Here is a 15,006-nt window from a genome sequence, read left to right as displayed (position 1 = left end):
TGGAGCTCCATGATTTCTCTACCCCTCCGGCCGACGACCAACATTTAACATTATTATTTGTACCATTGCTCATGTGTTCAACTTTGTTGAGAGTTTGAGCTTGTAGGGGTGGCCTACCTATTTATTTGATTACTTTTGACTATGTTTATGTTTAGGGAGAAAGTTAAGCTGTATTTTTCTTTAAATATTTATAGGTAATTTAGTTCATTTACTTTGTAGATTCTTTTGTTTGTTCTTTTGGCCTGTGGCCACCCTGAAGAGATGCTCATTTAAAATGACTATTTTTCTATAATAAATCTATTCAATTACTCTCAACTTATTGTCTGAGTTTGGTTGTCGACCGAAGGGGATCTTTTGCATTAAGTTTTTGTTTTGTTTGGGAAATCCACCACCCACAACATTTGTTTTTCTGTTTATTTTGCCCATGTTGTTTTCCCCTAGACGTAGGGCTTAATAATGTCTATTAGACGTTGGATTTTGGTTGCCATTCCTGATGAATAAATGTCAGTATTTAATATCAATACAACGCTGGTGTATGATGTTGGCTCGAGGTTGGATTTTGGTCACTTTCTAACACAAGCTAAAAATCAACCAAATATCAACGTCATTTCACGTTGTTATTAGTCATCAAAACAATGTTGTCCTTAGACATTGGCTAGATGTTGAAATTTGGACCCCCGACATCACAACCTAAATCTAACTTAATATTAACATCTTATGACATTGTGTGCCTGCTGGGAACGTTCAGAATCAATATTTCTGTAACTATTTTAAATATTTGTAAATATTGTAATCTAAAAATCATTTTTTATTATATTTTAATCTAATATTTAAATCATTTACAATATATTGAGACAGCAGAAAAATAGCTATTTTAAGTTTATCACCCAAATGACATTTGCAACTATTTAAAACTGTATTCATATTTGTAAAAAAAAAAAAAAAAGAAAGAAAAATCTAAACCTGAACCCATTATATGCATATATCACCTATAACGTTTAAGTTTGAATAACAAATCTAAGCTGACAGATAAGGGGATAAAAAACAATGTATCTCTCCACCATCAGTTTCCTAACCACACATGAGTGGGTGTGCATGTGTACAAAACATTTACTGTATATGTGCACCAGTCACCTTTCAATTCTGAGAAAAAGAGAGTCCTGCAGACTACAACTGTGTGTTGACTAAGAACATCAATCTGACAGGAGAGATACAGTATCAGTAATGACCACTTGCGACTGATTATTTAGCGTTCAACACACTCACCTTATCGGCAAGACTATAAATACTAAATAAACACAGCAGCAGCAGAGAGCAAGATGGAGCTGACCTTTATGATGTGACACTGTAGTGGTTTTGCATGCACTGCAAGACTGAGATTGCATTAAACTATCTGTATCTGCAGTTTGTTGGATATGTATCACCACAATGGTGACTTTTATGTGTAGTTCTGTCTTTTTCTGTCATGCATGCAACACTTTATTTAGTGCTAAACATCTAGTCTAGATCTATTACCGTGAGTCCCTGGAGAGGTTTTGGCTTGCTGTAATGTTAACCGTGAAGCAGATGACGGGACGGAACAACTTTTAGCAAACTCACTCGTCTCCTACATTTGAGATGCGTCTCAGAGATGCATTAGCTGATATTCTGCCTCCACTTGAGATCTAAGAGAAGCATCCGCTGTAATTACATAATGAGGTATATTTATGACCTGCACTCATCTCTCCTGGCAGCTTGATCTATTGCAGGATTTATGCAGATTTACTTTAAGTGGCCTGATGATGTTGTAGAAGTTCAAAAATCAAAGCAAACAGAATTTTGAACAAAAATCAAAGTGTGTGTGTGTGTGTGTGTGTGTGTGTGTGTGTGTGTGTGTGTGTGTGTGTGTGTGTGTGTGTGTGTGTGTGTAAAGTGCATAATGCCAGTCTTAATGTACTTAGTTATTGTTAACTAATGAATAAAACCATTTTACATTTTATATTGGTAACTGAAATATAAAAAACTCAAACTACAAACTTCAAACTACATAAAACTACAAATGAGGTAAATACATTTTTATTTAAAAAAAAATAGATATTTACAAATTAAATATTAACTAAACCTAAAAAGGAAATGAAGTGAAAAGCTAAACACAGAAAACTACTTACTGGTTACTTTTAGATCAATTACATAAAGCAAATTTATACAGTTGAAATCAGAATTATTAGCCCCCCTTTGATTTTTTTTCTTTTTTAATTATTTCTCAAATGATGTTTAACAGAGCAAGGAAATTTTCACAGTTTCACAGTATGTCTCATAATATATTTTCTTCTGGAGAAAGTCTTATTTGTTTTATTTTGGCCAGTTTTTAATTAATTAAAAAAACATTTTAAGGTTAAAATTATTAGCCCCTTTAAGCTATACATTTTGATAGTCTACAGAACAAACAATCGTTATACAATAACTTGCCTAATTACCCTAACCTGCCTAGTTAAGCCAATTAACCTAGTTAAGCCTTTAAATGTCACTGTAAGCTTTATAGAAGTGTCTTAAAAATATCTAGTCAAATATTATTTACTGTCATCATGGCAAAGATAAAATAAATCAGTTATTAGAAATGAGTTATTAAAACTATTATGTTTAGAAATGTGTTGAAGAAAAAATCTTCTCTCTGTTAAACAGAAATTGGGGAAAAAATAAACAGGGGGGCTAATAATTCAGGGGGCTAATAATTCTGGCTTCAGCTGTATATCTAAGCTGAAGTTTTAAAAATACTAGCACTGCATGGGCAAAGAATCTTGATTAATCACATCCAAAATAAAAGTTTATTTTGACGTAATATATGTGTGTTATATATATTTACGAGGTACATTCGACACACATACATAGAAACAAAACTATACAAAACAATTTTGTTACATAGATATTTAAATTAATTTTATTTATTTATTTATTTATATATTATTTGTCACATACATACTGTATATATGCAATACTTTGGCTCCAGTTACGCTTCTGCATTTTTTTGACGTCATGCGATGAAAAACTTGCTTTGGGGAATAATTTAAAATACATATAAGAGAAAGAATTCAACCTAAAATGAAACAAAAATAAATAAATAAAATGAAAAATTATGTATTAATAATATTGATTTATTTATACATTTATATATTTAAATTTACATATAATCTGTCACATACACATATATTTTATATCTAAATATAAATGAACATTTTCTCAAATATATGCATGCATCTGTGTATTTATATATACATAATAAATATACACAGTACACACACATATTTTAAGTCAAACCAGACTTTTATTTTGGATGCCATTAATCATGATTAATTACTGACCAGCACTAAAAATTACTAAAAATTTAAAATAAAAAAATAAACAAACATCAATACACATTGCTTAAATTAGTGTTGTTTTTGTTAACTATTTAAATCTTGACTAAAATAAATATTCCAATATAATAATTTGAACTAAAATAAAACCAATAACACAATTAAAGCTATCAATAAATAGATTAAATTAAAAATACTCTAGTAATACACTCAAATCACTCTCTTTCTATCTACAGTTTAACCAACGCTGATCGCCACAATGGGTTAGTAAATCTCATATGTAATAATCTGGCTCCGGTTGCACTTCTGCATTTTCTTGACGTCATGCAATGAAAAACTTGCTTTGGGGAATCAACTAAAATACATATAAGAGAAAGAATTCAACCTAAAATGAAACAAAAATAAAACGAACAATAATGTATTGATAATGTTGATTTATTTATACATTTATATATTTAAATTTATATATAATCTGTCACATACATATATAGTTTATATCTAAATATAAATTTCTCAAATATATGCATGCATGTGTGTATTTGTATATACATATATTTTAAATCAAAACAAACTTTTATTTTAGAAGCGATTAATCACGATTATTTTTTGCCCAACACAAAAAATTACTCAAATTAAAACCATAGTAAAATGAAACAAACACATACACACATGCCTTAGTGTTGTTTTTTGATAACTATTTAAATCCTGCCTCATGAATTAACTAAAATAAATATTCAAACGTAATAATTTTAACTAATAACACAGTTAAAGCTATCAATAAATAGATTAAATTAAAAATACTCTAGTAATACACTCAAATTACTCTCTATCTACAGTTTAACCAACGCTGATCGCCACAATGGTGAGTAAATCTCATATGCAATAATCTGGCTCCGGTTGCACTTCTGCATTTTCTTGGAGTCATGCAATGAAAAACTTGCTTTGGGGAATCAACTAAAATATATATATGAGAAAGAATTCAACCTAAAATGAAACAAAAATAAATAAAAAGAAAAATTATGTATAGATAATGTTGATTTATTTATACATTTATAAATTTAAATTTATATATAATCTGTCACATACATACATATATATATATATATATATATATATATATATATATATATATATATATATATATATATATATATATATATATATATATATATATATATATATATAAATGAACAATTTCTCAAATATATGCATGCATGTGTGTATTTGTATATTTACATATTTTAAGTCAAAACAAACTTTTATTTTAGATGCGATTAATCACGATTAATTTTTGCCCAGCGCTAGAAAGTACTCAAACTAAAACCATAGTAAAATGAAACAAACACCAATACACATGCCTTAAACTAGTGTTGTTTTTGTTAACTATTTAATCCTGCCTTAAATAAAAATGAATATATTAATATACAAAAATATGACTGAAATGGAGGAAACTAGCTATAACGGGCAAGAATTCCTGATGAGGAAATCCAGTAACCTGAAAACAGATGTGTGTCTCACTGATCTTGCCAACCAGATGCACAGCTTTCTCCTATTCTTGAGTTACGTAATTAGGTATATTTGTAACGCAAGTCTTTCCTGCTGACTTTTCAGGCTGCTGTGACGCACAAGCATAAACTTATCATAAGTGACCAAACTGAAAACGTCAGAGACTGAAATCAAAGCCAGCTTACAAAAAAATAAATTAAAAAAAGAACTAATAATGCAGTTTCATTTCTGAAGACTTGTAATAACTATTTTTTTTTTTCTTTACATTTACTGCAGAGTGTTTTTGTTGGTCATAATAGTCTTGTACGTTGCCATTTTCCTAACTTTTAGTCTTGTTTTCATGCTTTATTTTTTATTTTGCACCAATTATTGTTATTTGAAGGGTTTGTCTGTCTGTTTTTTGCTTTTTCATGATTGCAAAAAAAAAATCATGAGCAAATCATGCTGATTTAACAACGCGAAGGAGTATGTTTCTCTACAAACAAATTCAGACCAGAAATAAAAAGATAAAATAAATTCACTCTTACCTGGAATTTTACACTCCGCTACTACAAAAATCCATAAAACAATATAAGCGCCACAGTAGATCCTTAACATTCTCCCTCACAACAATGTGGTGAAGTAAAAACAGAGGAGTGGGGTCAAAAGAGAAAAAATAAACCTGCTGAGAAGATGAGATTCTTCAAAGAGTCTCTCTCAGGAACGTAATCAGACCCTGTTGCTCTTGAGTGCTTCAGAAAGACAAAAAAATCCAAAGAGAAGAAGAAGCCCTCGGGTCCATGAAAGACTTTTGAATGAAATGAATGGCTTAATATCTTAACATGAATAAGCAAAGAGAGAAAGTTCTTCTAGATATTGGCTGTGTTGTGTAAGCTGGTCTGTGGGTATGAATGACACAGAAGGAGAGAGAGAGAGAGAGAGAGAGCAAGAGTTGGTAGACAGGTTTCCACGCCTCTTTCATACATCATGAGTCATTAAATGGCATCTGAAACCCTTTACCGCTTTCTGCGAACTCCTGCAACTGGCTTTTCCCTTCCCACATCTTCAGGTCAGCCTCTTTAAAGTTCCTCTTTTATCACCACCTTGCTCTTTGTTGAGTGTTTGCTAAGTTTAGACATGTTAGAAATGTCCTAACACTTCTTGCCCAATTTGAGGAACTCCAACAGTGTGTTAACCATAAGAGAATTAAAATTAAAACGTAAGCAGCTAATCTAAAAGCACACATTGTCAGAATGATAATGAATAGTGTATAAAAAAACTTAATGGCAAAATTATTAGACATACTGTGAAATTTGATTTCTTCAAAAAAAATAATAAAATTCCCAAGTGATGTTTACTGAAGCGAGGACATTTTCACAATTTTTCCTATTATATTTACACTACTGGTCAAAAGTTTGGGGTCGTTTTTTACATTTTTTTTTTTTTTTGTCCGGTAGTGTATATTATTTCATACAGTTGAAGTCAGAATTATTCGCCTAACAACCTGTGACGCGCTCCCTATATTGTTTACCGTGCTACTCTGAATATTCGGTCTGAAATGGCATGTAAGTATGACTTAGTAATAAGTATAATTCCTGCACGCCGCTGGCCAACCATTAAGCATACAGAAGTCGCTTTAGGACAAAGCACGTGAGAGAGTGAGACCAGTGATCCTTGCATGCATGAAATATTGCACATTGTGACAAGTTTTGCTTGCTACTCAACTGTAAATGTGCTAGCTATAATACAGTTTTTTATTTGGAGTTGTAGTATAATAAAGTACTATAAAGTTTTCTAACTGGCGAATGACATGATCTAGTGGGTCTCTGTCATCTTTAACATCCGCGTTGGTGATTTCAGGAGGTGTGGCTTTGGATGGCAGAGAAGGAAATGTGTTTCTAATATATTATGCTAACCGGTTAACATTTTGGCAGATCACCTACTGCACCTTTAATAAATATTTGAAAGGGAACACAAACTTCACAGGATGTCTAATTTTGTCCTCAACTGCACCTTGTATCACTATTTATTAATATTCATAATTCAAATAAAGCCAGAAATATCTAAACTCTAAACCTTTTTAAAAATAAAAGGTCAGCCTGTTTAGAAGTTCCTCTTATATAACCACCTTGCTCTTTATTGAGTGTTTGCTAAGTTTAGACAAGTTAGAAATGTCCTGAAATAAATTCCTAGAAAGTGTTAAGCATTCATGTTTATATATTAAAATTAAAGTGAATATAAAAGCATCAAATTTCGAAATGTTAATTAAAAACGACAGAATGTAAATTATATCAGTAGGCCTATTTATTGTTATCTAATTAATATAACTATTAAAGAGATAGTTCACCCATGAATGAAAATCTACTCATTATTTACTCAAATGCTTCCTCAAGAGATTCAACATCCAAAGCTTTATGAGTGTCTTTCATATGTTGAACACAAAAGATGTGGTATTTTGTAGAATGTTAGAAACCTTTAACCATTGACATCCATAGTAGGAAAAACAAATAGTACGTCTATGGTTATTTCTCATACCAGTATTTATAGCTATCTAAATAATATAGCTATTAAATCAGTCTTGGCATTTCAAATAAATTCAACAAATGTATATAAACACCAAACAAAAAAACTTTTAAAAACTGCTTCAGGACAGCCTTTGTGAAGCTCCCCTATTATCACCATCACCTTGCTCTTTGTTGAGTGTTTCCTAAATATAGAAATGTCAGAAATGTCCTGAAACACTCTTGCACAATATGGCAAACTCTTAAACTGTGTGGAAACCTTGTGTACTTACTTAAAAGTGGATTGCAGTAGCCTAATATTCAGCAGAGTTTTTTTATGACATTGTTTTGTTCCTGAAAGGAGCCCTATAATACACAAGAGTCTAGTTATTCATTCATTTCCCTTTAGTCTCTGATTTATCAGAGGTCGCCAAAGCAGAATGAACCACCAACTATTCCAGCATATATTTTACACAGCGGATGGCCCTTCAGCCACAACCCAGTACTAGGAAACACTCGCATTCACACACACTCATACACTACGGGCAATTTAGTTTATTCAACTCACCTACTATAGATCATGTCTTTGGACTGTGGGGGAAACTGGAGCACCGGGAGAAAACCCACGCATACTCCCGCACAGAAATACCAACAGTCGGGACGCGAACCTTCTTGCTGTTAGAAGTGTGACAGTGCTAACCACTGAGCCACCGTGCCACCCTATTTACATGTAAATATTATTTCTTTTGGAAAGACACTATAAACTGTATAAATGCAGGTTAAAAACATTTACATACTCCTTAACTCCTACAAATCCTCAACTTTGTAATGTAGTGATAGTCTGATGACTGGATTGTAATGATGTGAAGCTACTTTGGAACAATAATTATTATGAAAAGTACACTTGAATTTACTTGAATAGACTTAATAATAATAACAACATTAATACCTTTACTTCTGCAGCCTCCCAGCATCATTTTAGTGATATTTTGTACAACAATACACACCTTATACCTTGTATTACACCTTATTTGTGTTATGTTTACTTGATTACACGTGAACAGTTCATTTATTGCATGCAAACATTCTGATGCATACTGACTGCTCATTGTCGCTAGTACAAAATCCCACTGTTAGCATAAGCATAAGCCCTTTAGGACATTTATGAACATACATAACATTAACCATTTCTCATATGAATAGTATTTGATTTTTCTCTTCCTCAAAGCCTTTAATGATTGATTTCATAAATACATTCTTTGCTTCAAATCAAAGTTTCCCACATGATAAGACACAAAAAATTACTACACTGTAAAACCCAAAAAGTTAAGGTAACTCAAACCATTTGAGGAAACCGATTGCAACAAACCATTTAAGTTCAAAAACTAACCTTAATGAGTGCTGTGAACTTAATCCATTTGAGTAAATGAAGCAATTTGAGCACAGTAAAACCCAATAAATGAAGAGAACTAAAACCAACTGAGTACTGTAAAACCCAATAAGTTAAGGCAACTCAAACCGTTTGAAAAAACTAATCTATATGAGTACTGTGAACTTACTGCATTTAAGTTGAAGTAATGAGGTATTTAATTAACTCATTTCCTTCAACACTGAGTTCAATACTCTTTTCAAATGAGTAGAATTCAAAATGACTTTCACTTACTTCATTTGATAAAGTTGACAGTTGGGTTTTACAGTGTATAGTAAATACTATAGTGTTTTTGAGCCATGGTAAAGTAAAAAAAACTTGAATTAATTGTGGTGATTTATAATTGCTATGGTAATACAGCACCCAATACTGTACTACGTTGTTTATTTGGTACTGTATATTATACTACAATACACCAATTTACTGTAGTAAATACTGAAATATACTACAGTATCTATTAAAGTTAATCAATTCACTATGGTTAATACTATAGTCTGCTGCAGCTTTCATTACCAAAGAGTTGCAATTACTATTATATTCATTCATTCATTTTCCCTAGGCTTAGTCTCGATTCTTGCCACAGCGGAATGCACCGCCAAATATTCCAGCATAAGTTTTACGCAGCTGGTGCCCTTCCAGCTGCAACTCAGTACTGGGAAACACCCATATACACTCATTCCCACACACACTCTGACAATTTAGGTTATTCAATTCACCTATACCACATGTCTTTGGACTGTGGGAGAAACCGGAGCAGAAACCCATGCCAACATGGAGAAAACATGTCAACTGACCCAGCTGGGACTTGTACCAGCGACCTTCTTGCTAACCACTGAGCCACCATGAAGCCCTTATTATGTAAATTTTGTTATTAATATTCATTAATTCATTTTCCTTCTGCTTTATTAAATTTATTCTTATTTTATTATTGTTATTATTTATTTAATTTAATTTTTACATTGTCCTTTGTTACTTTATATTGTACAAAAAGTGAAATGATAAAGGTAAAAATGTACCTCTTTTTAAGCAGAAATACTGTATTGGTTATGCTGCTATAGGCTCCAAATGTTTTTGTTTTTTTTTGCTCGTTCAAATTACTTATTTAAAAGGAGCTGAAACAACACACGTTTTGAGATTTCATTGGGGCAACTTAATTTTTTTAAGTTCAATCCACATAAATTTGTTAAAAGTGTTAACTTAATCAATTTGAATTGGGACAACATGAATGAATTGTGTGGAACCCTGCATTTTTGACAGTGTACTAAATAATAAAAACACAATTCTTAAGTTTAGGAACAACTACATTTTTAATGTTTCAATCCACTTAGAAACAATTAAACTAACTAAATCGGTTTGTGCTGAGACAACATGAAGGAATTGTGTGTACCTTCTTGCTGTGAGGGAACAGTGCTAACCACTGAGCCACTGTGCCGCCCCAATGCTATTATATATACACAGCATAATACACATAACTAAAGTATTATTTTAAAACACTAGGTTTATTTTTTTAAACAACAATTTTTATATTTCAAACAATGTCATACAAATTGACAAAGGTTTACATTTTCAGTTCAGCAAAAAATACAACAAAGAATATTATATAAACAAAATAGCTTAATACACTTTGAAAGAAAAACACAATAATAATAATAATAATAATAATAATAATAATAATAATAATAATAATAATAATAATAATAATAATAATATTAAATAATACAACACTTTAGCATTTAAATCATCACAGTATTTGTTTCATGTGGTCTGTAATGTTGTGATATTTCTTGTGGCTGGTAGTGGATTTGGTTCGTTCGTTTGGATCAATTAGTACTGGTGCGCACAAGAAATCATTTGTTTCCGTTTTATTTATTATCTGAGTTTGAACGATTTTTTTATTTTGAAAAATGACTATTCTCTTGGTTACATCTCGATCACTTGAGCACCAAAATTTAACCAACAAGCAGCAAAATGAGTAAGAAACAAACGTCTTTGGACCCATGAATTCACCAAAAATTGCATCTGCAACCCATTTTTTCAACAAATTAGGTGAATCCAGCATGTCTGTGCAAGATCAACTGCTGGAGATCGCAAATGGCATCAGCCGTTCACATATGGAGTCTTTTTTATGCACAAGTTTGCTATTTCCAATGGAGGCATGCGGCTTGTGTGCACATTTTGGGAGTGATGCGCCACACATGCACCTTCTAGGTGAGCCCAGTTGAAAACATCTTCATAATGCCGCAAGAGCACTGACAAGAACTGACCGATCAGCTTCATATTTTGTATGGAATATTCACATCTGAGAAAATGGTTGATGGTCACCTTGCAATGTATGTACATCCACCCACCCCCCCAACATCCCAACACCTCACCCTAAATTAAATGAAACATGAGTGGTAAAAACACATCCAGTGCTGCTGAAAAAGTGGGTGGACACTAACACGCTCAGTATTTGGCCTAATGGTTGTGTTTCGTTTTTTACATTCCACACTAAGCCCTATTTTACAGATGAGTGATGGTGAGAGTTCAGAGTACTTACAGACTTTGACAAGAGCATGTCACGGCAGCTGTACAGGTTGCCAAAAGGCACCGGCGTGAGAGAGTGTGTTGAACTGATTCTGAGCTGATGTGTTGTCCTCAGGCTCCAGCAGGAGTGCGGTCAGTGTTTCACACAGCAGTGAAGCTCAGACTGCCAGCAGGAGCAAACCAGTAAATACATTCCTGCCGCTACAACCACTGCACACTAATGAGGTTTGGTTTGCAAATTCAGGCTTCACCAATGACTGCCGACATACCATCATTTTGATCTGTCTAGCTCTTTGTCTGTGTTTGTCTGTCTGTCTGTTGTTGGAGTGGATTTCTGTCTTCACGTCCAGACCAGGAATGATCAAAATGTATTATTTATTATGACTTTGTTATGATTACTTGAATCAGTATTTAATCTTTGCCATGATTTTGATTAACGAATAAAGTAAAACATGACCTAATTTAGAAACGTGATCAGTTGAAGTGTCTCTGTCTCTGTCTGTCAAATCTCCATTTTCAGGATCTACCAAGCCAGGTCAGAGGTCATGGAGAGCTCTTGAGTGGAACTGGATTCTTGATTGATTGGCAACAACTGTTTCCAGAGTTATTTGCTATTTTTATGTGTTAATTCTGTTTAAAATAATTTCCTTTGTATACAAGATACACTTTATGTAGTAGCAAGCTAATAGTCTGCATGTTGATTGCACCAGTTTTGAAGCAGTTTTAAAGAGATGGCTGAGAATACAAGAAACAGCCTTGAGTATGAAACAGATTGTACTCTGTGTATGCATTACATGCTTCTGTGGGTCAGCTATACAGATCTGAGATCAGCTCTGAATAGCCTGTAGACTCTCTGGCCTGCATCCCTATCAGGACTCAGATATGACTCCGCATCTGCATACCTACAGTATTTGGAATTGTCTATCTTTGCTTTAACCAATCAGGATCTTTCTACTTTAGTTGACGCCATTTTTGGCCTTCTGTAAGAGTATAATTGCTGTGTTTTTGTTATTGTAAGGCAGCGAGAGCAGCCGGCTAACTCTATGGAAGTGTGAAGCTTTCATGCCATAGAACTGCAAACTAGCTTCAGTAAATTCTCTTCATTTTTATTGAATCTCCGACTCAGAGTTTTCTCTTGATCTGACACACTGGTCCTTTTGGTTTCAGCTGTTAACTTTCCTTCCTACTGTCTATTTATTGATCTGTCTCTCTGTTTCTGTAGATAGAACTATCTATCTATTTCTGTCTAACTATCTATCTCTGTCTAACTAACTAATTAACTATCTATCTATCATCCAACTATATGTCTGTACATCTATATGTCTACATATTGGTCAATCGATACAAAAAATTTACTAATTAATCACACTTTTTTGCGATTAAATCACAATTAATTGCAATTAAAAGACTGAAACTTGTAATTTTGGCTATTCAAATGTAAAATTAATGTAAACGCAAGACAAAGAAACTATTTAAATTCAAAATATGATTGTTTATAAGAATTTTTGTTCAACTTGTAGCACAGATTTCTTCATGTAAACAATTTACCCGCAATAAGCCATCAAGATCCTCAAACTGTTGGCTTGAAAGCCATATTTATTACAGAAATAAAAACACAGGCATGCTAGTGCCATTTGAATTTCAAAACAATCAATGCCAATAACAAACTAAAATGATTTCCATGTTGGATTCTAAGTGGACTGCAAAAAAAAAAAAAAAAAAAAAATACAGACATTGTAAATATGGAAATTGGAAAAATATAATAATTAAGTATTGAATACAAACAATTGAAAAGTTGTATTGCTGATAGTTGAGAACATTAATTATAAAGTAGAAACAATTTTGTTTAGCCCTTCTTTACATTCAGCCAGTTGCTAAAACAGTCCAGTCTATTGACATTACCGGGGGACAATGTGGCCCTTTTCTTTTGAATGATGTGACCTGAGAGTGAGAACAGTCTCTCACAAGCAGAATCACAGAATCAGCATATGAATTTCTGTGCCTAATTTTGGTGCCACTGGTGTTGTGACAAGAACGTAAGAAGCATCAAGGGGTAGGCTTACATCAAAGGCATGCACAGGTATGCGTCACACCAAAGACTTTGGGCTTCTTAGAAGGACTTTGGTAACAACATCTCTAAACATTTAATTCTAAAGATCTTCGAGGGATACGGACACTGTGGGCGATGTTTAGGCGTTTGTTCGTGTTTCTAGGAAACGCACACACTCACACATACGCGTGCAGCACGGCGCACACGGTGAGCAACTTCAGATTCATCATCCAATTTTAATATGATTAAGACAACACTCTCATTAAGAGTCTACCATGTAAACAGCGAATTTTGATTACCTTAAAGGACCACCCGTGTCATGAAAATGCAGAGGTTATTTTCTTTCCATTCGGCATGCGGTATCAAATTCCAATAAAACAACACTCTTCCACTAGTCTTTACTTCATGTTCTCATCCAATAAATGTCACGAAGGGCATGATCAATATGTTGCTGAATGAAAGTGAACTGCCGAACTGCAGTTAAAGTCAAAAAATAAAAAATGAAACACCCGAAAATACATGAAACTCTGGAGGAAACACTTCATAGCCTGGTGATGCGACATTTATTGTTTTATACTGAAACATTCCTTCTAAAAGCACTTCCTTGGTCTTATCTATATTTCTTTGCACGTTAAACACACGTCGGCCACAACAGGAAATAAAAAAAAAACTGCAACTGCTTTAATTGCATTTTTTTAACACAGTAAATATTTCAAATTAATCTCATGCGTTAACGCGCTAATTTTGACAGCACTACTACTACTATATATATATATATATATATTTATATATATATATATATATATATATATATATATATATATATATATATATATATATATATTTTATATATATATTTTTTTTATATATCTATATATGTCTGTTTGTCTGTCGATCTATCTGTCCTTCCATCTGTCCATCCATGTATCTATCTATCCATCCATCCATCTATATGCCTGTCTATCTATATCTGTCTATCTGTCTGTCTGTCCGTCCGACCGTCCATCCATCTATCTATGCGTCTGTCTGTCTGTCTGTCTGTCTGTCTGTCTGTCTGTCTGTCTATCCATCCATCCATCCATCTATCCATCTATCTATTCATAAATTATAATGTAACTGTTCAATTAAACAATTGTATACTTGACAGAAGTCAAAATACTTTGCTTTATAGCTAGTAGACAGCCCGCTAAGCGTAAAAAACTATCAAATAGTCTAACCAAGACCATACGTACTGACTGACCGTACTGAGCACAAACAAAAAGGAATCCATCTAAAACAAAATAACAAATACACAAATGGCAGCCCTCTGGCGCGCTCACTCCTTACTATATTAGTGAACTAGTGGCGCACTTCACTCCTTGCTATATTAGTGAACTAATGTACGGAATAGTGAATGAGGGCATAGGAGTGGATATGTCTACTAGAACAGCTGAACTTCATTTGGGGTTAACCAAAAATATGCATTGGCACCTATTTTGTATGGGTTTGGATGGTATTGCTTAATTCTTAAAGCACATCGCCCATTATAATAGACTAGACTAGAGTGTACACACTTGTGCAAACACATTATTTTAGATTTTAAGTTTTAATTCCTTCAGGCTAAAATGTTTCATATTATTCATCTTGGTCTCATGTTTTTACATCACAAAAACCTGCCATTTTAACAGGGATGTGTACACTTTG

The 15,006-nt window shown here is 33.0% G+C and overlaps 1 protein-coding gene across 2 annotated transcripts in view; it reads right to left on the bottom strand.

The window, feature by feature from the left end:
• hhla2a.1 (HERV-H LTR-associating 2a, tandem duplicate 1) overlaps positions 1–15,006 on the bottom strand; it is a 49,732-nt gene that overhangs the window by 12,870 nt on the left and 21,856 nt on the right. The window contains exon 1 of one of the 2 annotated variants that reach the window (XM_056466697.1): positions 5,366–5,751. The exons of the other annotated variant lie outside the window; for it this stretch is intronic. Within the exon in view, the coding sequence (XP_056322672.1) occupies positions 5,366–5,435 (70 nt within the window). The 5' untranslated portion in view covers positions 5,436–5,751. Of the gene's footprint in view, positions 1–5,365; positions 5,752–15,006 lie in introns of those variants that run through there. 2 annotated transcript variants of the gene reach the window in all.

Source organism: Danio aesculapii, chromosome 10 (genome assembly GCF_903798145.1).
Source record: "Danio aesculapii chromosome 10, fDanAes4.1, whole genome shotgun sequence".
Lineage (NCBI taxonomy): Eukaryota > Metazoa > Chordata > Actinopteri > Cypriniformes > Danionidae > Danio > Danio aesculapii.
Note: the sequence above shows the minus strand (reverse complement) of the source record. Positions and strands in the feature narration are given on the sequence as shown.